We start from the raw sequence: 24,692 nt of genomic DNA on the forward strand, positions 1-24,692 counted from the left end.
AACAATCTTTGACATTTTTTTTTTTTTTTGACATAACCAATCAAATCAACTTTTCAAGAAAATTCATCGTCAATATCAGCATGAGATCTCAAGATTTTCAAAAAAATAAAACATCATAATCTTGATTTCTGCTTGCTGCAGCCTTACGTTGGCAAAGTCGGCAAATGAAAACTTCTTCTTAAGCCAAGCAAATGCTTGGACGCCTCGGGACCAAGATCGGGAGGCAGCAAACAATTGCACAGGGGCCCGCGCAATGAGTTAACACAAATGCGAGCAATGGTAAAAGCCAAGCCGCAGACAATGACTTAACAAATCAATACCACCACAATACGGCAAACAGCTTTTTTGAAGACGGCAAGACAAGAACATGGACTGACAGACCCCCAGACAGACAGCAGCAATTCAAGTGAGCACATAAAAAAAAAAAGTTATTAAACGCCAAAGCTGACTTGAAATTTAAATTCATTAAATTCATCTCTCAAAGAAATTAGTTAACATACGAACGCCGGAGAAATAGGATCGATAGCGATAGCAAACCGCCCCAAAAACGGAAGGGAAAATATTAATCAAAAAAAAAAAAAAAAGTGAAAATTAAAGCCTTACCCATATCAATAGTGAAAATGTTCTCAAATTTAAATAAATTAATTGTCGTCCATTTCATTGCTCTGCTGGGCTGTGTGTTGTGCAATGACATGGAGGGGCCCAAAGAATTTTTCACCTCCATAGCTGGCTTGGAGGATCTGCTAACAACGGAAATACAGCTACAAACGGAAATGCAAAAATACATCGATACTCTGACGCAACACATCGAACTGTTGCGCAGGTAGGCCAGATTTAAGGCAGACTGTTATAATCGAATGTATTTCGATGATTTAAAAGTATTTGCGGTTTTCTTTGATATTGTGGTGGAAAATATATAAAAGAAAAATAAAAATCATATTAAAATGGCATAAATGCCTCATCAATTGACCTTTTGTAAACAAATTGCATTGAATTGAATCATGACTGTGAATATTTTTTTATTTAATTTTTTTCCTGGTGTTCTTTCATATTTACATTTGTAATGGCCTTTGGTCCATTATGTTGGACGAGAGAAAAAGTTATTGCATTTTAATGGTTTCCCCCCAGCATGTTGTTGGCTAATTAGTTACCTATGATTCCAGTTTTTTGTGACCGACCACATCTGTTCTCTGTGTGCATTCAAGTGGTGGGCGTAATTTTTTAACAGAATTGCAATTGGCATTTTACAAGTGTTAATGTTTGCAGTTGGTAACTCATAAAAAAATGGAATGGTGGATACATAAATCATTCAAAAGTTGTGAAAAAATGTCAAAAAAAAATTTACAAACAAATGTTGTGAAAATAGGAAAAATTTTCTCATAACATGTGTTTTGGATAAAAAAAAAACTTTTAATTTAACTCCAAATTTATAGTGAAAACTAAAATGAACATGGAGAACAAATATTTGACATATTTCTACTGAAGTAACTAATTAATAATTGAATTTCCATATATAGAAATGGGCACCGGGCCCGCTCCTTGCTCCTTCTCTCACTCCCTAATAACTTTTACTTGAGCCCTATACTGCCATAGTCTCTACGCAAGTTCTGTTTTGCAGTATTTTGGGGATGGGACGGCCTCTCAGAAATTTCTCCCCTGCTATAGATATCGAATCCGGGCTGTACTCCCAATTACCTTTTATTTTAGTTCCATATTGTCGAGGTCGGTAAATAAGCCCGTTTGGAGGGATTTTGGATGTGGGGCAATCCCCCATAACTTGAACCTAATTTTTTATGCCATATCCGTATTTTACTCCTCAATACCTTTCATTTAATATTCACATTGCCTCGATCGGTTCACTTTTTATTTTTGGGTGGTGTTTTTGTTTCATATATAAATCAAGTAAAAGTGTGCTAAGTTCGGCCGGGCCAAAAGAGAAGAATTGCGATAGTAGAAGTCATTGTCTAAAATTTCAGCCAAATCGAATAAGAATTGCGCCCTTTAGGGGCTGAAGAAGTAAAATCGATTTATATGGGAGTTGTATAAGGCTATACACCGATTCAGACCATATTTGACATGTATGTTGAAGGTCATGGGAGAAGCCGTTGTACAAAATTTCACCCAAATCAAGTAGTAATTGCGTCCCCTTGAGGCTCAAAAGTCAAGATCCCAGATCGCTATATATACCAGGTTATATACCGATTTGAACTATATTTGGCACAGTTGTTGGAAGTCATAACAGAGCACGTCAGGCTAAATTTTAGCCAAATCGTAAAGAATGAAGTCAAGATCTAAGATCGCTTTATATGACAAACTTGACACAGTTATTGGAAGTCATAACACAACACGTCATGCAATTATCCAGCCCCATCGTATAAGAATTGCTGAGTAGTAGGGGTAGGGGTAGACCCCCAGAAAATTGGTGCTTAAAGTGGGTATCAATTCTTGCTCTTACCCCCCAATACCTTTCATTTAAACTTCACATTGACATGGTCGGTAAATATGCCCGATGTTTTGGGGATTGGGGTGGTCCCCCCAAACACTAAGCCCGGAAAATATATCAGCAGTGTGCTCTATTCTCATATATCTATATATCATTTATTTGAACCCCATATTGCCATTGGCCTCAAAATTGTATATCAAATTCGTTTTCTCATCTCATTTAAACTCCTTATTGTCTTAAATTGCCTTAAAAACTATAAAAATCTAGTTTCACTCTCTTTAAGACCCAAATTGTCTTGGTGAGCAAATATGTTCTATTTGGGGTTGTCATGGAGGTGGGACGTCCCCTAGACAGTTGGTCCCTAATGTTGATATCAGATACGTGGTCTACTCTCAAATATTGGGTTGCCCAAAAAGAAATTGCGGATTTTCATATAGTCGGCGTTGACAAATTTTTTCACAGCTTGTGACTCTGTAATTGCATTCTTTCTTCTGTCAGTTGTCAGCTGTTACTTTTAGCTTGCTTTAGAAAAAAAGTGTAAAAAAAGTATATTTGATTAAAGATCATTCTAAGTTTTATTAAAACTGCATTTACTTTCTTTTAAAAAATCCGCAATTACTTTTTGGGCAACCCAATACTTTCAATTTGAGTTCCATATTTTCATAGTCGGCAAACATGACCGGCTTGGGGGGTGTTTTGGGGATGGGGTGGCCACTCAGTGAGTTTGCCTTGAAAATATATATCGGATTCGTGTTCCACTTTCAAAATCCTCTTATTTTGCAAAAGTCAGCAAATACTTACTATTTGGGTGGTATATTGGGGGTGGGGTGGTCCCATAGATACTTTTCCCGAATATTAATATCAGATTCGTGCTTTACTCCCAAAGACCTTTCATTTGAGCCCCATATTGCTATGGTCGTAAATTTGTCTTCTTTGGGTGATGTTCTCGGAGCGGCCCTTGGTCCCACATTTGGATATCAGATTTAAACTCTACACCCAAATTCCTTTTAGTTAAGCCCCATATTGCCTTGGTCAGTAAATAAGTCCTGTTTGGGGGGTGTTTTGGAAAAGGGGTGGACCCCCAGAAACATGGTCCTACATTTAGATATCAGATTCGTATTCTACTCGCAAATACCTTGCATTTGAGTCCCATACTGCCATGGTCGGTAAATATGTTCGATTTAGGTGTTTGGAGGGTTGAGGTGGTCCCCCAAACACTTGGTCCGACAATTCGATATCAGATACGTTTTCTAATCTCAAATACCTTTCATTTGAGTTCCATATTGTCGTGATTGGTGTATATATATATTTGGTAGGTTTTAGAGTGGGACGCCCACCCTAGGCACCCCATCCGAAATTTGGGTACCAAATTTTTGTTTGTAGGTTAATCACCCAACTCCGAGATTTGGCGTTTCTGAAAATTAGGGTAAGGGGGAGGATCCGCCCCCCTTCAGACATCGAAAAATATAGTACCTTATTTTCACCACGGGATCATTATGCACCATCTGTGAAAATTTCAAGAAAATCGGTTCAGCCTTTTCTGAGTCTATAAGAAACACACAAACCAACAAACACAAATTGATTATTATATATAAGACTAGCTGGACAGGGCTAGCTCCTCTGCGTATTCTTTCACTCTCTTATTTTATCTGAGCCCTATACTGACACGGACAGGAAATAAGTTCTGTTTTGAGGAGGCCTTTCAGATATTTTGCCACAATGTGGATATCATTTTCGTGCTCTACTCCCAAATATCTTTTATTTGAGCCTTATATCGCTGTGGTCTGTAAATATATCCGGTATGGGGGTATTTTTGGGGTGAGATGGACGCACATATATCAGAATCTTGATCTAGTCTCAAATACCTTTCATTTGAGGCCCATATTGTCTTTATTGGAGGCCCCTCTAGGTAACCCACCCTAAATAATGATACCATTTATATGTTTTTCAGTTATTATAAACAAACTAAATTTAGTTTAAAGCGCCCCACTCATCTCCGAAATTTGAAGTTTTTGGAAAAAGGGTAAAGGGAGGGTCCGCTCATGAAAGTTCGGATGTTAGATCTACTTCATTCTCTTGGTTTTGATGGTGGATTAGAGTTGCCAAACCCTTTGCCCCGAAAGTGAATATCAAATTCATACTCTACTCCCAAAAACTAAATATATTTACTACTACATATTACTATAGTCGATATATACGCATGGTTTAAGGGGAGTTTATGAGGTGAGACATCCCTAAAACACTTGGCCATAAAACAGATACCACATTTGAGCCCCTTTCTGCCAAAATCCACAAATATGTCCACTTTAAGGGGTATGTAGGGTGGCGCCGCCACCCACGCACTTAGGCCTGAAAAATATCAGCATCGTGCTCTACTCCTAAATTTCTTTTAATTGAGCCTCAATTGCCATTGGTTTAGGGGGAATTTATGGGATGGACAACCAGACAGACAGGAGAACAGTTGGTCTCAAAATTGGATATCAAATTCGTTTGTTACAATCAAATACCTATTATTTATTGCCATAGTAAGCAAACATGGCCGGTTTGAAGGGAGCTTAGAGGGCAGATACTGAAATGATATCGACATCGTGCTAGAGCACGATTTTGTTTGGGTAAAAAGTGTACTCTACTCCCAAAGGCCTTTTATTACTGTCCTATTCTATCCTGATCGGCCTTTATATATTCTTGTAATACCCTCCACCATAGGATGGGGGTATAGTAATTTCGTCATATTTCGAGGGATATGCGTCTAGGATCCATAAAATATATATATTTTCCTGATCGTCGTGGCATTTTAAGTCGAACTAGCCAAGTCCGTCCGTCTGTCGGTCGGTCGAAAACACGCTAACTTTCGAAGGAGTAAAGCTAGGCGCTTTAAATTTTGCACAAATACTTTTTATAATTGTAGGTCGGTTGGTATTGAAAATGGGTCATATCGGTCCATGTTTTGATATAGCTGTCATATAAACCGATCTTGGGTCTTGACTTCTTGAACCTCTAGAGGTCGCAATTATTATCCGATTTTCCTGAAATTTTGCATGACGGATCCTCTCATGACCATCAACATACGTGTTTATTATGGTCTGAATCGGTCTATAGCCCGATACAGCTCCCATATTAATCGATCTCTCTATTTTACTTCTTGAGCCCCCAAAGGACGCAATTCTATTCGAATTGGCTAACATTTTACACAGGTCTCCAACATATAATTTAATTGTGGTCCAAACCGGACCATATCTTGATATCGCTCTAATAGTAGAGCAAATCTTTTCTTATATCCTGTTTTGCCTAAGAAGAGATGGCGGGAAAAGAACTCGACAAATGCAATCCATGGTGGAGGGTATATAAGAACTTTGAACGCTTTTACTTGTTACTTCTCATTTTTATTTGAAATATGGGAAATTAACGATAATGTCGATACTAACGGTATTTGTTATATCGAATGTTGCGAAAATATCGAAAGTTGAGTTTATCGATAGTTTACCAACTCTCTAGTTTATCCCCATTCTATGTTGGAGGGTATAATAGAATATTGACATATAGATACATAAAGGGGCCATGGTCATTAACATTTCCTTTTGTTTATGTTTTTTATTGAAATTGCCGGATAAAATAATTTAAAAAATTATGTTTTTTTTTTAATTTTTAATTTATTCATTGCTTAACTTATGCCGTACGTATTTATGCCCCATATCTTACATAGTTTATTGTTTGACATTTTCACTCAAACTTATCACAAGTCACCTGTTGCAATGCAGATGAGCAATTCTGTTAATCTCAGCCAAATCTACATCTGAAAAATGATGGTAATTTGGACAACCAGTTTTCTAAATATAAAATTAAAAAAGTGAATTTTTATACTAATGTTTAAGTGTTGCGACGGTGATGGCGATGGCGATGGCCAACTGAGAACTACCAGTTCTATATAGAACAATACACTATTCTGTGCCAAATTTTCGCATGACATAAATCAGTCACCCCACAAATTGAAAGTAAGAGTTTGTTACTATTTTAAATGGCTTAAAAAAAAAAAGAATAAAATGTCTGTCGAAGAATTTTTTCTTAAACACTACTCTTTGCTCCAGAAAGAGCAATTAGTTATAGGATAATAGAAACATTAAAAAAAAATTATGGCGAGAACCACAATGGGGTGTACCGAGAAATATGTTAAGTTTGTAGAAATCATAAATTAAGAATTTTTTCAAATGCATAATGACAACTTTAGCCGAATATTTATAAAAATTCCAAAATTTTCCATAGCAAATTATATGAAGAAAAATGAGCAGTCAGAAATCTCATAATGTGGCCCCGACCCATCTCTCTAACGCTGCTCGGTATTGTGAATAAATGCCCAAGTTCAAAAATCCTCTGACTCAGTAGCACCTTAAGCTCTAAATATAAGAACAATATGGCATGATTTTTAAGCCATCTCCCGGAGCTTAAAGACCATCCGCTTTCTATCTTTTGTTTTATTGCATGCTAAATGTCATTCTAAATTCAATCGAAAAATGTGTGAAATCTTTTGCTAATTTGATTTTATCTAAGCGATACACAAATGCATCGAATCTCAACAAATTGGTTGTAGGCCAACGATTCGGTTATCAACAGCAGTTGGCAGAGAGTATCATACGAACCGGTATAATGATAATTTTCAATTGCCAAATTCATAAATTTTGCTGTAGATTTTATAGTCCTCATTTAGTGGCAATTGTTTTGTCTGTTTTTAGGGTACTTCAACAATGAAACAACTTAACTTGACTGTTAAAAATGTATAGCAGTGTGACTGGGACTCGTCTTATATAAATAGATAATATGGACAATCCGTTACTTAAAATATATCAAAGAAGTAAACAGTGATTATTTATTTGTTTTTTAATAAGTCTGGATGTATTCATACAAAATTCTAATCTCGAAAGATTTTTTTATGATAACCACATTTTTAGGAAACAAATACATTTTTATACAACACTGAAAGCCAAATATTTATAAAGAAAAGAATTTTAAATAAAATTATTGCTAAGGAAAAATATTCAAAAAAAATTTAAAAAAAAATACTGAGATTCCATTGCAGAATATTGTCCGGCTTTAGGCCATTGTTCAAAGAATAGTAAGCAAAAAAGATTTAAAAGTCAGCAAAAAGTGTGTTGTTGCTACAATATCGCGATTTCATTTTCGACCAAGAAAAATCATCAGCAGGTGATGTCAAATGAATCATGGTGCTTTACAACCATTCCATACCATCATTTTCGACCAAGAAAACTCATCAGCAGGAGATGTCAAATGAATCATGGTGCTTTACAACCATTCCAACTAGAGTAAGATGTAAAGCACACATCTGAATTTGAACAGGGCTCTTGAAGACGACTTGTTTCAGAAGTGCAATAGAAAACAAATCAAATCGTACTTCCCTTATTCAAATCCCACTTATCCAACGACGCTAATAGCAACAAACACAAAAACCTTTTGCATCGTTGGATTAGTTGGATTTGAATAATGGAAGTAAGATTTGATTTGTTTTCTATTGCGCTTCTGAAACAAGTCGTCTTAAAGAGCCCTGTTCAAATTCAGATGTGTGCTTTACATCTTACTCTAGTTGGAATGGTGGTAAAGCACCATGATTCATTCGACATCTCCTACTGATGATTTTTCTTGGTCGAAAATGAAATCGCGATACATGAAACCATTGAAATGCTTCTGGCAACAACACACTTTTTGCTGACTTTTAAATGGTTTTCAACCGATTTAGACCATACTTGGCACACTTATTGGAAGTCATACCTAAACGACTTATTCAAAATGTTACCCTTATTGGATAAGAGTTGCGCCCTCTAGAAGCTCAAGAAGTCTAATCAGCAGATCGGTTTATATGGCAGCTATAGCTGCAGGTTATGAACTGATTTAGACCGTAATTATCATAGTTGTTGGAAGTCATTCCTCCACGACATATGCAAAATTTCAGCCAAACCGGATAACAATTGCGCCCTCTAGAAGGTCAAGAAAATCAAATCGGGAGATCAGTTTATATGTCAGCCATATCAGGTTATGAACCGATTTAGACTGTAATTATCATAGTTGTTGGAAGTCATTCCTCCACGACATATGCAAAATTTCAGCCAAACCGGATAACAATTGCGCCCTCTAGAAGGTCAAGAAAATCAAATCGGGAGATCGTTTTATATGGCAGCTGTATGAGGTTATGAACCGATTAAGACCATACTAGGCATAGTTGTTGGAAGTGATACTAAAACACCACGCGGAAAATTTCAACAAAATCGGATAACAAATGCGCCCTCTAGAAGCTCAAGAAGTCTAATCAAGAGTTCGGTTTGTTGGATATTTCTTAACGATATGTGCATAATTTCAGTCAATTCGTATAATAATGGCCCCCTGTAGAATCTCGAGAAGTATAATCGGGAGATCGATTTATATGGCAGCTACATCAGGTTATGAACCGATTTGAACCACACTTAGCACAGTTGTTGGAAGTGATACTAAAACATCATGTACAAAATTTCAGCCAAACCGGATAACTATTGCGCCCTCTAGAAGCTCAAGAAGTCTAAACGGGAGATCGGTTTATATGGCAGCTATATCAGGTTATAATCCAATTTAGACCACACTAAGCATAGTTGTTGGAAATGATACTAAAACACCATTTGCAAAATTTCAGCCAAATCGGATAATAGTTGCGCCCTCTAGAAGCTCAAGAAGTCCAATCGGGAGATCGGTTTTTATGGCAGCTATATCAAGTTTTAAACCGATTTGGACCATACTTAGCGCAGTGGTTGAAAGTGATACTAAACCACAAAACAGACACTTTTTATGCGATTTCACAGAAACTTTGCATAGAAGATTATGTCAGGACTCTTGACATCCGTGCCGAGCATGGATCAGATCGGACTTTGTGAAGCCCCCTTATAGACCAATTTCGCTATTGAATGTCTTTCACCCATTAATGGCGTATTTATTACCCGATTTGACTTAATTTGGTACAGTGAGTAGCATTATACCCCTAACATATCCTCACCGAATATGGTGCAGATCGAACTATATATCAATATATATAGCTATCCTATGGACCGATTTCCCAAATTACGATCTATAATCAATATAAGGCCGGTTTATTACTCGATTTTGCTGAAATTTTGAACAGTGAGTTGTGGAGACTTGTGTTAATACTTTTGTCAAATATCCATAAAGGTTTCAAATATTGTCTTGGAAGCTAGTGTAAACATTATCATAAATAATTTCTTCGTCGTATACCATTTCTACCGGACCATTGGCAACACATCTAAGTAAATACACCAATATTTGACTTAAAAAATCTTCCACAGTTAATATTCAGACCATTTCATAACCGGTATGTAATATTGGTTTCTAGGAGAGCAACATCATAAAAAATTTTAAATGATACCTCACCAATTATGGCAAATACTGGGCACAGCAAGAGTCAAAAAAAGCAAAAGATTTAATTTTAAATTGCAGCGATTTAATTTTGAAATGCAAATTCGCACTTTCCCATTGGAAAAAAACCTTCACTGAAAGGAAAGTAAAACCTTTCGTTTACATGGCAATTGATGTGATTATTTAAAATTCTACTACTTAAATTATTCATGGATCACATTTTGAATGCTAATGATTGCTTGATTGTTTAGTGAAACACCATAATTTGTTCAATTTCACACATACTCATATTTAGGTAAGCGCAAGTTTAAAAAAAAATCTTATTTGCATAAACGATTCTGACAATAACTAAATGCGTCTACTAAAACATAAATTAAGAGCAGCGAAAAATGAGCAATAAATGAAACTTAATAAATACTGAAAAGTGTATCAATTAATTCGAAACTAGAAATGCACAGTGGGACAAGATATCTTATATATTGGGTTGCCCAAAAAGTAATTGCGGATTTTTCATATAGTCGGCGTTGTCAAATTTTTTCACAGCTTGTGACTCTGTAATTGCATTCTTTCTTCTGTCAGTTATCAGCTGTTACTTTTAGCTTGCTTTAGAAAAAAAGTTTAAAAAAGTATAGTTGATTAAAGTTCATTCTAAGCTTTATTAAAAATACATTTACTTTCTTTTAAAAAATCCGCAATTACTTTTTGGGCAACCCAATATATAACAAGTAAGAGCGTACTAAGTTCGGCCGAGCCTAATCTTATATACCCTCCACTAAGGTTTGCATCTGTCGAGTTCTTTGCTCAGTATCTCTTTTTAGGCAAACAAAAAATAATTAATAAGGACGGAGGAGGAGCTATATCAAGTTATCGGACGATTCGGGGCGGAGACAAAATCGGGAGATCGGTTTACATGGGAGCTGTATCACGCTATAGATCGATTCAGACCATATTGCACACGTATGTTGAAGGCCATGGTAGAAGTCGTTGTACAAAACTTGTGCCAAATCCTATTAGAATTGCGCTCTCTAGAGGCTCAAGAAGTCAAGATCCCACATCAGTTTATATGCAGCTATATCAGGTTATGTACCAATTTGCGCCATACTTATCACAGTTTTTGAAAGTCATATCAAAACTCCTCATGTAAAATTTTAGCCAAATCGGATAAGAATTGCGCCTTCTAAAAGCTCAAGAAGTCGAGACCCAAGATCGGTTTACATGGCAGCTATACCAGGTTATGAACCGATTTGGACCATGCTTAGCACAAATGTCCGAAGTGATACCAGAACACTACGTGCAAAATTACAGCCAAATCGGATGAGAATTGCGCCTCCTAAAAGCTCAAGAAGTCAAGGCCCAAGATCGGTTTATATGGCAGCTATATCAGGTTATGGACCAATTTGAACCATACTTAGCACAGTTGTTGAAAGTGATGTAAAAACACTAAGTGCAACATTTCAGTCAAATCGGACAAGAATTGCGCCCTCTAGAGGCTCAAGACCCAAGATCGATTTACATGGCAGCTATATCGAAACATGGACGAATTTGGCCCAATTACAATCCCAACCGAGCTACACCAATAAGAAGTATTTGTGCAAAATTTCAAGCGGCTAGCTTTACTCCTTTAAAAGTTAGCGTGCTTTGGACAGACAGACGGACATGGCAATGCAAATGCAAATGTTGCCCATGAATATTTCTCTAAGCAACACGGGCAAACTTCTCACATATCAATGAGTGCAGTCCGATTTAAGTTTAGGCTCAATGATAAGGGGCCACCTTTTTATAGCCGAGTCCGAACGGCGTGCCGCAGTGCGACACCTCTTTGGAGAGAAATTTTACATGGCATAGTACCTTACAAATCTTGCCAGCATTAGGAGGGGAAAACCACCGCTGAAAATTTTTCTGATGGTCTCGCCATGATTCGAACCTAGGCCTTCAGCGTCATAGGCGGACATGCTAACCTCTGCGCTACGGTGGCCTCCGGACACGGACATGGCTAATTCTACTCAAAATGTCACAACGATCAAGAATATATATACTTTACGGGGACTTAGACGCATATTTCCAGGTGTTACAAACAGAATGAAGAAATTAGTATACCCCCATCCCATGGTGGAGGGTATAAAAATGAATTTGTGTTTGTTTGTTTGTCGGTTTATTTGTTTGTTCCGTATAGACTCAAAAGCGGCTGAACTTGAAATTTTCACAGATTGTGTAGGTTAGTCTGGAAGGAAACATAGGCTATATAATTTTTTAATATCGTAAGGGGGGGCGGACCCTCCCCTTACCCCAAATGTACTACCCAAAAATAAAAGTGGACCGATTGGGACAATATGGGACTCAAATGAAAGGCATTCAGGAGTAGAGTATGAATTTCATATTAAAAATTGGATCCAGGTAGCTGAGGGGGGCCGCCCCAACTCAAAAACCCCCTAAAATTGGGTTTTTGGACGATCATGACAATATGAGACTCAAATGAAAGGTATTCGGGAGTAGATTGCGAATATAGTCAGGAAGGAGAAATAGGCTTTATAATTTGTTTATTTTGGAAGGGGCGGTCCTCCTCCGTTACCTAAAATCAAAAGGGGACTGTTCGGGACAATATGGGTATCATATGAAAGGTATTGGAAAAGAGCATACGAATATGGTATTAAAATTTGGATCTTAGTACCCATCGGGCCGAGCCAACTCCAAAATTCCACCAAACAAACATATTGGACATTCATTTTAATATGGGCCTCTAATAAAAGGTATTAGGGAGTAGATTAAAAAATCAGATCGAAGTATAGGGGATCACCATACCGCCCAAAAAAGTCTTAAATGGCCATATGACCTATCATGACTATATGGGAATTGGTTCCATTTTTTTTTTGTTCCTTAAAATCAAAAATGGGCTTTAGCGATTTTCTTTACATTTTCACAGATTGTGTAAGCTTGTCTGGAAGAAAACATAGTCTATATAAGTTTTACATATCGGATGGAGGCGGTCCCTCCACTTGCCCCAACAACGCCGTCCAAAACCAAAAGTGAACCTATCGGCACTATATGGGTATCAAATGAAAGATATTGGAGACTGGAAAACGAAATACCCAGCATGTTTCCCCAACCCAAAAATTCCTCTGAACAGACGTTCATGTCAATATGGGCCTCACATGATAAGTATTCGACAATAGATAATGGGAGGTCGCCCTAACCCCAAGTACCCCCAAATGGACATATTAGCCGACCATGTCTATATGGGACTCAAATGAAAGGTATTTGGGAGTAGATTACAAATATGACATTAAAATTTGCGTTCAAGTCTAGGTGGCGCTTTTCCTTCCAAAAATAAGTCAAATAGATTGATTGAACCATTATGACAATATGGGATTCAAATGAAAGGTATTTCAGATTAGCAAACTGGGAAATGAAAGGTATTTGAGAGTAGAAAACGAATTTGATATCCAATTTTGGAGCCAAGTGTTTGAGGGTACGTCCTAAAGCGCCCCCTAAACTAAACTTCATATCCGATTATGGCAATATGGAAATCAAATCAACGGTATTAAAGGGAGTAAAGAACGAATTTGATGTCTATTTTTAGGGCAAAGTACCGGTGGCCGCCCCAACCCAAAAACACCCTCTAGGCATTTCATATTTCTTGACCATGGCATGACATTAAACGCATTTGGGAGTGCAGCACGAATTTGATATCCATATTTGAGTCGAAATGTCTGAGGTGCTATCTCTCCACTAAAAAGCGGACCCAGCACGACAATATGTGACTCAAATGAAAGGTATTTATGGCAATAGGGGACTCAAATGAAAGGTATTTGCGAGTACAATACGAATCTGATATCCAAGTGTGGGACCAAGTTTCAGGGGGTCCGCCCCTTCCCCAAAACACCCCCAAACATGACAATATGGGGCTTAGATAAAAGGTTTTTGAGTGTAGAATACGAATCTGATATTCAAAATGTGGGACCAAGTATTTGGGAGGCCCTCATTCCACAAAGAGGACAAATTTACGACTATAGCAATATGGGACTCAAATTAAAGGTCCTTGGGAGTATAGCACGAATTTGATATAAATATTCGGGAAAGGTGTCTATGGGGCCACCCCACCCCCACAACACCACCCAAACCCAAAATCCAAATGGGAATTATTTTCTATCTATTGCAATATGAAGCTCAAATAAGAGGGTTTTCTAAATTGGAACACGAATCCGATATATATTTTCAAGTCCAACTCACTGAGTGGGCGCCCATCCCACAAAACAACCCCCAAGCCGGTTAAGGAAATATAGGGCTCAAATTAAAGGTATTTGGGAGTAGACCACGTATCTGATATCAACATTAGGGGCCAACTGTCTAAAGGACGTCCCACCACCATAACAACCTCCAAATAGGACATATTTGCCCCAAGACAATTTGGGTCTTAAAGAGAGTGGAACTAAATATTCATAGTTTTTAGGGCCAATACCCCAAACCGGACATATTTGCTGACTTTTGCAATAAGGAATTTAAATAAGATTAGAAAACGAATTCGATATCCAATTTTGCGGGCAATGGCAATATGGGGTTCAAAAAAATGATATATGAGAATAGAGCACGTTGCTGATATATTTTCCGGGCTTAGTGTTTGGAGGACCACCCCAATCCTCAAAACACCCCTAAATCGGGCATATTTACCGACCATGTCAATGTGGAACTTAAATGAAAGGTATTGGGGGATAGAGCAAGAGTTGAAACCCATTTTCGGCACCAATTTTCTGGGGGTCTACCCCTTCCCAAAATACCCCACAAACAGCAATTTTTTAGTGACCATAGCAATATGGGGCTCAAATAAAGGTATTTGGGGGTAGAATACGAATTTGATATCCAAATGTAGGACCATGTATTTAGGGCATCACCCCTTCCCCAAAGGGTTAAAATTTTTCCACCATGCCAATATGTGGCTCAAATGAGAGGTTTTTGAGATTAGAAAACTAATTTGATAACCTATTTTCGGGGCCATGTGTTTGGGGGACGCCTCACCCTGTAAACTCCTCTTAAGCCAATCGCAATATGGGGTTTAAATAAATGGTATTTGAGAGAAGAGCATGATGCTGATATTTTTTCAGGGCCAAGTCTCTGGGGGACCACCTCTCCCGCGAAAACACCACTAAATCAGACATCATGAGAATATCGGGCGAAAATAAAGTTTTTTTTAGAATGACATTAAACCCTCCGAGAGATTTCGTGGTCCAATAAAGATCATATGGAATTCAGATAAAGGCTTATACATTGTTATATTGTTAGTGAAGCGGAATACATATACCAACTTCGCAGCATGGTATTTCATTATAGCTCTTTAATTGTCGAAAATAAATATGCAAGGGTTAATTTTGTTGCATATAAAGTAAAAGAAGGCTCAGCGGAGCGGGCCCGGTTCAGCTAGTTTTTAATAAAGTTTAATTTGCGGAGGACTATTGACGGGAGAACGGATATGGCTAGATTGTCCTGGAAATTAAAGAGTATCAAGATTACGCTCCCATCCTTTGGATGGGATTTGCTAAATATTAGCAAACACTTTCAAAATTAAATTAACCCTTCCATATTAATAGCCATACTCATTAGTTTCCATACCTTTTTTGCAATAAAAGGACATTTCAAGGAATATAATTTCTTTTACATATTTCAGTGTAACAGCGAATATTAAACACCACACAGCATGAATCCTTTGATAAATATCATAATTGTTATTATGAATGTTGTTATTAAAATCGAACACTTGAATTAAAGAGGGAAAACACGGTATGTGGTCTGCTACCACCACCAAAAAAACGCTGAACAGCAAATAGTACAACCATATCCTTTAGTTGTTTACAAATCCTTTTCACACATCACTTAACACACACCAAATGCTAGGGCAAACGTGTGAAAACTCTGTGAGAAGTAAGAACAAAAATTGCTCCATTGCACATTGAAATAACTTCGCAGCAATAATAAATAAAATAATCACATGAAAAATGAAAATTACAAATTAATTGAATAGTTCCAATATTGAAGACCTCTTGGAGTGGAGGGAGGTCTTACTGCTGCCTTCTCTTTGGCAAAGAAATACTACCTTTATTGTTGTTTTCTGCCATTCTCAGCAGGATATTGGGGCTAGAAGGATAGTGTGAAAGCTTGTACTGATGGCTCATACACACGTTTGCATGTTGTTTTTGCTTTGTTCGTAGGAAAGTTAACAGACACATCACACATTCGTACATTCATATTCACATCCTATTAATTATGAACAAAATATATGCTGCACCACATCCATGTCGATATCAATGGCATGCTTAACAATCACTCCATTCGTAATTCAATTGAATGACATTTCAATTTCAATTGATATGACCAATGGCAATGAAGAATTTCTCATGGTCGTTTGCATGCATCAATTTGAAATATACCGAGGAAAACAACAGATGAAAAATCAAAAGTACAGTTATTGAAAATTTTAACAGTTTTTAAACTTTAAGCGAATTTAATGGAACACACAACAGTTTGCAGTCCATTGATTGAAAAGGTCTCTTTTGCCTCTTCTTTTCCACAGTGAAATGACCATCATTCAACATGAACACTGGAAAGCATCGAAGGATCTTGAAGGATACCTCAACAATCCAATAAATGCATACCGTCTCATCAAACGCCTCTTCAGCGACTGGCCCACCTTTGAAGAGTCTGTGATGTCGGATAGCTCACGGTCAGGTAGGTAAATATTTGCAGCATTATTACCTAGCTATCGCTATCGCTACATTAAGGACAAACACAATAATGAGAAATTTTCTTGTTTACTTTCACAGCAGCACAAAACAGAATGTCTTAACAGGAAAGCAAAAAATTAACAGTGGCATGTAATACAAAATTTTAAAAATTTTAGGGAAAAAAAATTTAGAAAAAAAAATTTAAGAAAAAAAAACTTAGAAAAATAGAGATTGAAAACTTAGAAAAACTTTTTTACAATAAAAGTTTTTCTAGAGTTTTCTTTAGAATAAAATTTTGACTTAACTTTCTGAACACAAAATGGAAGAATTTTTCATGAAAATCAAATTTACTAAAAAACAAGTAAAAGCGTGTTAAGCTCGGCCGGGCCGAATCTTATATACCCTCCACCATGGATCGCATTTGTCAAGTTCTTTGAATTACTTTTTCAAATATATTTGAGCTATATGAAGCTATTGACCGATATGGACCGTACTTGTCATGCCGTATAAGTCATAGAAAAATATCACCTCGAAAATTTCAATCAAATTGGATAAAAATAGCGCCCTCTAGAGGCTCAAGAAGTGTAATAGGGAGATCGGTTTATATGGCAGCTACATCAGGTTATAGACTGATTTAGACAATACTTAGCGTTGTTGTTGGAAGTCATACCAAAACGATATTTACAAAATTTCAGCCAAATCGTTAAAGAATTGCGACATCTAGTAGCTCAAGAAATCTAATCGGGACATTGGTTTTCAAGGCGGCTTTATCAGGTTATAGACTGATTTAGGCCATACTTAGCAGAGTTGTTGAAAGTCATAACAAAACGCTTCATGCAAAATTTCAACCAAATTGGATAACAATTGCGCCCTCTAGAGGCTCATGAAGTCTAATCGGAAGATCGGTTTAAATGGCAGCTATATCAGGTTATAGACTGATTTAGACCATACATAGAGCTGTTGTTGGAAGTCATACCGTCATAGGTTAGATTAGGTTTAAGTGGCAGTCTACCATCAGACTGACTTAGACGTTTTCGTCCATTGTGATACTAAAGGAACAGATGAAGAAAGATGCCTTCTAGTTCCTACCGTTGAACCATCCAGATCGCTTTAAAAAGTCCAATAACTTGCGAATGTTCACATCCACTACATCAGACAGGTTCTCATAGAAATGAGAACTTAAAATGGAACTCCTTTTCACTGCTAGTGCGGGACACACACTTAGAAGGTGTTCTATAGTCTCTTCTTCTTCGATGTTCTCACAGCTTCTGCAAAAGTAGTTGCTGGCAACCTTCAGTCTGTCGCTAGAGGCATACCCACCGATTTAAGTTTTCCTGGAATGTCTAAGGTTAGGTACACCTAAGCCAGTAATTGGCTTGTTGTGCGCTTAAATAGCTATAAAGTAGCCTCTAAAAAGAAAATTTTAAGCTAGGAATTCCGTGCTACTTACAAAATCCTTAATTGATTTCAATACCACTCCCCTAAGTTGGTTCATGTCTGGTATTGTGTCCCACCTAAATACCGGTATCTGTTAGACGCGAAAGCCGGGCAATGACAGAGGAAATGCTCCAACGTCTCATCATCTTCGTCGCATGCCCTAGACATGCTATTACCTGCCGCACCGATTTTACATAAGAGCGCGAGCTCATAGTCCCATGTATACCGTTGTGATACCAATAGCTATAATGACCTCCTTCTTACTTCCTTTCAGTAATAGCCTCGTCTTCTCACGATCTGGATCCCCCCATAGGATTTTCGCCATCCTACCGACACACATTCGTCACCCACTCCCTTAACTCGGACTGCGTGGACCCGAAAGACTTCGGGTTAACCAAGTTTATTGATGGCAGTCCTTTGGCCTTCACCGCCAAATCGTCTGCCCTTTCATTTCCCCATACTCCGTTATGGCCCCCTACATCCTCATAGTAGGCATTAACCTCCTTCTTACACTGCAAGACTGTTCGTGATCTTACCGCCCTGGTTGTTGTTGCCCTTATGCCAATTTTACTGTCCATAAAGATGTTCACCCTCGACGTCCTCGCGTTAGCACCACAAAACCACACCCAATCCGGATTTCTGGCTGCAGGACCGTATTATGGTCAGGCAGTCTAAAACAGATCTCAGCAATTGTGTTTTCTAAGTGTAGACCCCCAGGCCCACTCTGTCCTCTAGCTTTGATCCATCCGTATAACATGATCATCTAGATGGCAATACTAGGTTTCCCTTATGGCAATTTTACTGTCCATAAAGATGTTCACACTCGACGTTCTCGCGTTAGAACCATACCACTTCAAGCATTCCGTGATCGCCCGGATCTCCGCCTGCAGAACCGTATTATGGTCAGACAGTCTAAAACAGATCTCAGTCCCTGGGTTCTCAATGTAGACCCCCAGGCCCACTCTGTCCTCTAGCTTTGATCCATCAGTGTAACAAGATCTTCCAGATGGCAATACTAGAGTTCCGTCAATCCAAGACTGTGCCGATGGCAGCAGTGCCTCGAACTCGACTTCAAGGTTCATCTCAGGTATCCGATCGGAAAACTCTTCCCTTCCTTCCTTCCAGGTTTCCTATCGTCGCCTCGATTTTACTACGATGGTATCAGATGCTCCCATCCTCAATCCATTCTCCCTTAGCTCATGGTCTCATAGCCACAGTTGCTGCCTCACACTAAATCTCTATGTCAATGGGTTGGATATCTAGAATAGTCTCCAGTGTCCTAGTGTGCGTGGTCCTCATCGCTCCGTCTATGCCAAGACAACATGTTTTGTGAACCTGTTGGTCCTTATTTTGCACTTTTTCTCCATAGCAGTCCACCAAACTACTGAGGCGTAAGTAAGTATTGGTCTTATCACGCTCCTGTAGAGCCAGTGGACTATCCTCCGATTCAGGCCCCATTTCGATCCTACAGCCCGTCTACATAGTGCCCAACATCTGTGAGCCTTCTCAGTACGTTCCTGAATGTGACACTTCTATCTCGGACTATCCTCCGATTCAGGCCCCATTTCGATCCTACAGCCCGTCTACATAGTGCCCAACATCTGTGAGCCTTCTCAGTACGTTCCTGAATGTGACACTTCCAATTCAGTTTCCGGTCCAAGAACATACCTAAGTAGTTGACCTTGTCAGATCTCGAAAAAGTCTTTTTTGAGGAAACGTGGTGCATTAAATTGGCCCACTTTCATCTTCCTCGTGAACGGGCATATGGCTGTTATGGCCCGACACCCAAATTGGTCAATTCATTCGACCCTTTATAGGTCCAAGACCTTAATCATGAGATCGGTCTTTATGCACTTCAAGTTCTGCATTGGTGATAATATTTGGCCAAAAACCCCGACATATTATGGGGAGGCCCCCGTAGCGCAGGGGTTAGCATGTCCGCTTATGACGCTGAACGACTGGGTTTGAATCCTGGCGAGACCATCATAAAATTTCAGCTGTGGTTATTCCCTCCTAATGCTGGCGACATTTGTGAGGTACTAGCCATGTTAAACTTCTCTCCAATGAGGTGTCGCACTGCGGCACGCCGTTCGGACTCGGCTATAAAAAGGAGGTCCCTTATCAGTGAGCTTAATATTGAGTCGGACAGCACTCATTGGTATGTGAGAAGTTTGCCCCTGTTCCTTAGTGGAATGTTCATGGGCAAAATTTGCAAATTATGGGGAGGAATTTATTTTTTTGCCTTTGGATGCTTTCTGTTATCACCTTTGTTGTGAGTCATGTTTCGCTTCCATACAGAAAACGTGCTTTTACACAAGCTTTGGATGTTCTTAGTTTCGTCTGTATGGATAGATGTGGGGACCGCCTGAGTTTATACTTTTCATTGCTTTACTCTAGCCGAATGTTGAATAGATTTTCAAGCGTCTCGATTTTCTGCGATCCTCCTCCAATCTCTTCAAGAAGTCTTTCTTCATTTGGTCACTCCATCGGTGTTTTGGTTGTTGTTGTTGTTGTAGCCACATTTTCATGCAGTGGTGGTGATCCCCATCATGCTTCTGTGGTGGTGGCAACTCATTCTGGTCCAAAGGACTGATCGCTGCGGGAACAGTATGGCCATTGGTTATTTAAAGGAGCCAATAACTCGGCGTGTGATATCGAGCATCATAGGCACTCAGTATTTGTGCAAGAGCCGGTGCCGCCCGGCGTCTCACTAAGAATCTCCGCTCGCTACCGATGATTGCCCGCGACTGTCATTGCAGCTACTGCGTATGGAGCATTCCACTAACCGCAACTTTAACTTTAAACAGTTCGGACATTCTAGGTGCCACCATAGCGCACAGGTTGGCATGTCCGCCTATGACGCTGTACGCCTGGGTTCGAATCCTGGAGAGAAAGAACACTAGAAAAAAATTTTAGTGGTGGGTATCCCCTGCTAGAAAATTATATTAGGAAAAAATTTTTTGAAAATCAAAATTCTGTAAAATTTTACCTTTGAAGTCACAATCAGCGAGATTCATCATATTTTTCAATAAAATGAAATATTTTATGTTTCGAAAAATTTTACAGCTTTAACAAAATTGCCTGTAGTGGAAACTAAATTTGGTACTATCTAATTTCCCAAAATCAGCTCTAGGCGTTACCCCACTGTGCCATTGGCATTGAGTTCCATATTGACCAACAACACTTTCCTATTATCACAACCATCAACATTTTCATTCATCAACTTTGCGTTTTACCCAGCCATAATTTGGTGTATGGATTTTATTTTTTTGTAGATTTTCTCAGCAACATGGAGGCCTTTAAGCAAAACTTAAGTTTTCCCACCCAAGATGATATGGTTGGTTCGACACGGGCCTTGATGCGCTTGCAGCAGACCTACAATCTGGACGTGGCTCAAGTGGCCAGTGGCATATTGAATGGCATGAAATATGGGTAAGGTGGCATAATGAAGATGCTTTAAAAAGGAAAATAAATTAAATTATGAAAAATTTCCTTTCTGACCGCAGATCTCCCATGACATGGCAAGATTGCTTTATTATAGGCGAATATATGTATGCCATGTCCTATTATAATCACACGATAGCCTGGTTCAAACAAACCACAAAATTAATACAGGCCGATGAACAACTTCTGCAAGATGCTTCCGTATTGGATTTTATGGAAACTTTAATTGAATATTATCGTTCAATGGGTAAGACACCAGTGGAAAATCTAAACCTAAGACTATAATTTCGAATTTATTTTTGAAGTTCTATGTTATTTCAAGGGGATTATGATTCAGCCCTGGATTTATCGGCTTATATAATAGCTCGAGATCCGGAACGTAAGGCCCTGTTGGAAAAGAAAGCTGAATTGGAAAAGGAAAATATCGAGCATGCAAATGATGAGAAAGAGTTCAAGGAAGTTAAGATTGATTATCCATATTATGTAAGTTGGTTTTTCCATAGAGAAGTCCCAAAAACAAACCAGTAAGGAAAGGCAAAAGTCGGACGGAGCCGATTATATAATACCCTACACCACCTGGTGTACGTAAAACTTTTCATATGTAGAACTTATCTCGAAATCTAGTCAGACTTTAATTTGGATACCTATTAAAATATCAAATAGAACCTTTTATATATGGCAACTTGTCGTCAGACTAATTAATGAGGAAGAGATGGCTAAACCAGAGGGATGCACAGTTCGTCCCCAGCCTTTAAGTAAAGGTGGTGTTTCTGGCTCGGATTCAGAAAGCGACCGTGTTAATGAAACAGTCATCGCAGTCGAATCGAGAGATGAGGGCATCGGGATGACAGCAGATGTGAGCGATGGCTTTGCTAAGCTCACAAGCCGACCGAGAAAGCGATCCAGTGCACGACGAAGGAGACAGAGGAGTATGTACCGGCAGCGTAATCGAGCGAAAGTGCATGATGCTGCAAGGGATAGAACTGACATTCCAAGCACTTCTACGGAAGCTGGAAAAAGAATCAGATCTCCCCAAGAGCATAACACTGCTAAAATTCTAAGAAAGAAAAAGAGCTCCCCGCTTTCAAGTACTCTGGGAAAACCAAACCAGCCATCCCGCAATGGAGACTCCAGACAGTGTCCTGCGGAGGTAGACAAAATTGGAATAGGAACGAATGAAGCGCGCATGGCCCCTAAGTCTTCATGGAGTACCGTGACTTCCAAAAGGAGGCCACAGCCATCACGGAAGGGGAAGATGGTCGCTGAGAATGGTAAGGAGCCGCCCTCTTACGCCAGAGTGGCAAGGAAGCACAACAGAGAGGAGCTGACTTATGCAGTCATCAATATCGGCTAATCATACGGTAGGATACCACCAGATTATCAGTCCCAAGTGGAGAATCTGGTTAATGATCGGATTTTTGAATAGTAAAATTGCCATAAGGGCAAAAACCAGGAGGGTAAGGTCACGAGAAGTCTTGCAGTGTAAGAAGTAGATTAACACCTTCTCTGAGGATGGCAGAATCCGCATCGTTTATTTGCCGGGCCATAACGGAGAAAGAGAGAGAAAATTAAATGGCAGTGAAAGCCAGAGAACTTTTGTCGATAAACTTGGTTAACCCGAAGCCTTTCGGGTCGACGCAGTCCGATTTAAGGGCGTAGCCGACAAATGCGCATGTAACCCTGTGGATCAGCGGAACAGTCGATAGGACGGCGAAAATCGTTTGGGGTGATCCGAGTCGTGAGAGGACGAGGCTATTACTGAAAGTAAGTAAGACGGAGGTCAGTGTATCTTTTGGTGTCATAACGGGACACATAGGACTACGAGCTCACTTATGCAAAATCGGTGCGGCAAGTGATAGCATGTGTAGGGCATGTGGGGAAGTTGCTGAGATGTTGGGGTATTTCCTATGTCATTGCCCGGCTTTAGGGGCTAACTGGTACTTTGGTGAGGATACGATACAAGACATGAACTAACTGAGGGGAGTGGTATGGAAAACAATTAAGGATTTTGTAAGTAACACGGAATATCTAACTCAAAATTTTCTTTTTAGAGGTTACTTTTTAGTTTTTAGAACGCACAACATACCGATTACAGGCTTAGGTGTATGCCTATGGTGTTATGGGGCCTATTAATATCTGAACACTCTTTTTAACCTAACCTAACCTAAACCTCGCCTTCTATTACTTAATGATTTTCAAGCCAAATTGCATTGCAAATTGCAAATTTTGCCCACTAAGGAACAGGGGCAAACTTCTCACATATAAAAGAGTACAGTCCTATTCAAGTTTAAGCTCAATGATAAGGGGCCTCCTTTTTATAGCCGAGTCCGAACGGCGTGCGGCAGTGCGACACCTCTTTGGAGAGAAGTTTTACATGGCATACTACCTCACAAATGCTGCCAGAATTAGGAGGGGAAAACCACAGCTGAGAAATTTTTTTTTCTGATGGTCTCGCCAGGATTCGAACCCAGGCGTTCAGCGTCATAGGCGGACATGCTAACCTCTGCGATACGGTGGCCGTAAAATTGCATTACAATGAATTTTTTGAGGAAAATAATCATCGCAGTGAAATTTGGCTTTGAATCAAATCAAATTTACTAAGAAAATCTAGTCATTACACAATTTTATTGAAAATCTTTTGTTTATGTTGTTATAAATATTGTTGAGTTATCATTCAATCAATATTATTTTCATAAAAATATTTTAAAATAATTTTATATAAAAAATTTCAGTAAAATTTTCAAAAAACCAAATTAAATTTGATTTTCCTTACAGAAAACCAATGAATATCGTCTCTACGAAAGGGTGTGTCGTGGTGAACATGAAAATACATATTCACCCCAACAAAAATATCTCTTTTGCCAATATCAGACAAATGGTCATCCCTATCTGTTGCTACAACCACAAAAACTAGAACAATTATCCTTGGACCCGTATGTCATTTATGTTCATGATGTCCTTACCGATATACAAATGGAGGCAATTAAGGATATTGCAAAGCCACGCATGACCAGATCTCAAGTTTTTAAAGATACCGAAAAGGAAGTACATGAAGATACTGACTTTCGCATAAGTAAAACGGCATGGTTGGATTATGATGAGCATGGATATTTGCAATCGATGCGCTTGCGGGTAGGCTACATCACGGGTATGCAAATGAGGGATGTGGAACTTATGCAGATAGTCAATTATGGCCTGGGTGGGCATTACGGACCGCATTTTGATTTCTTTACGGTGAGCGGGGAAATAAAGTT

At 38.8% G+C, this 24,692-nt stretch overlaps 1 protein-coding gene across 1 annotated transcript in view; it reads left to right on the forward strand.

Moving 5' to 3' along the window:
- The window catches only part of LOC106095442 (uncharacterized), a 101,976-nt gene that overhangs the window by 76,614 nt on the left and 670 nt on the right, over nt 1-24,692 (forward strand). The window contains exons 10-15 of the mRNA XM_059361470.1: nt 567-823; nt 16,407-16,561; nt 21,270-21,426; nt 21,501-21,685; nt 21,761-21,921; nt 24,214-24,672. Coding sequence (XP_059217453.1) covers nt 567-823; nt 16,407-16,561; nt 21,270-21,426; nt 21,501-21,685; nt 21,761-21,921; nt 24,214-24,672 — 1,374 coding nt within the window. The remainder of the gene's footprint in view (nt 1-566; nt 824-16,406; nt 16,562-21,269; nt 21,427-21,500; nt 21,686-21,760; nt 21,922-24,213; nt 24,673-24,692) is intronic.

Source organism: Stomoxys calcitrans, chromosome 2, assembly GCF_963082655.1.
Source record: "Stomoxys calcitrans chromosome 2, idStoCalc2.1, whole genome shotgun sequence".
Lineage (NCBI taxonomy): Eukaryota > Metazoa > Arthropoda > Insecta > Diptera > Muscidae > Stomoxys > Stomoxys calcitrans.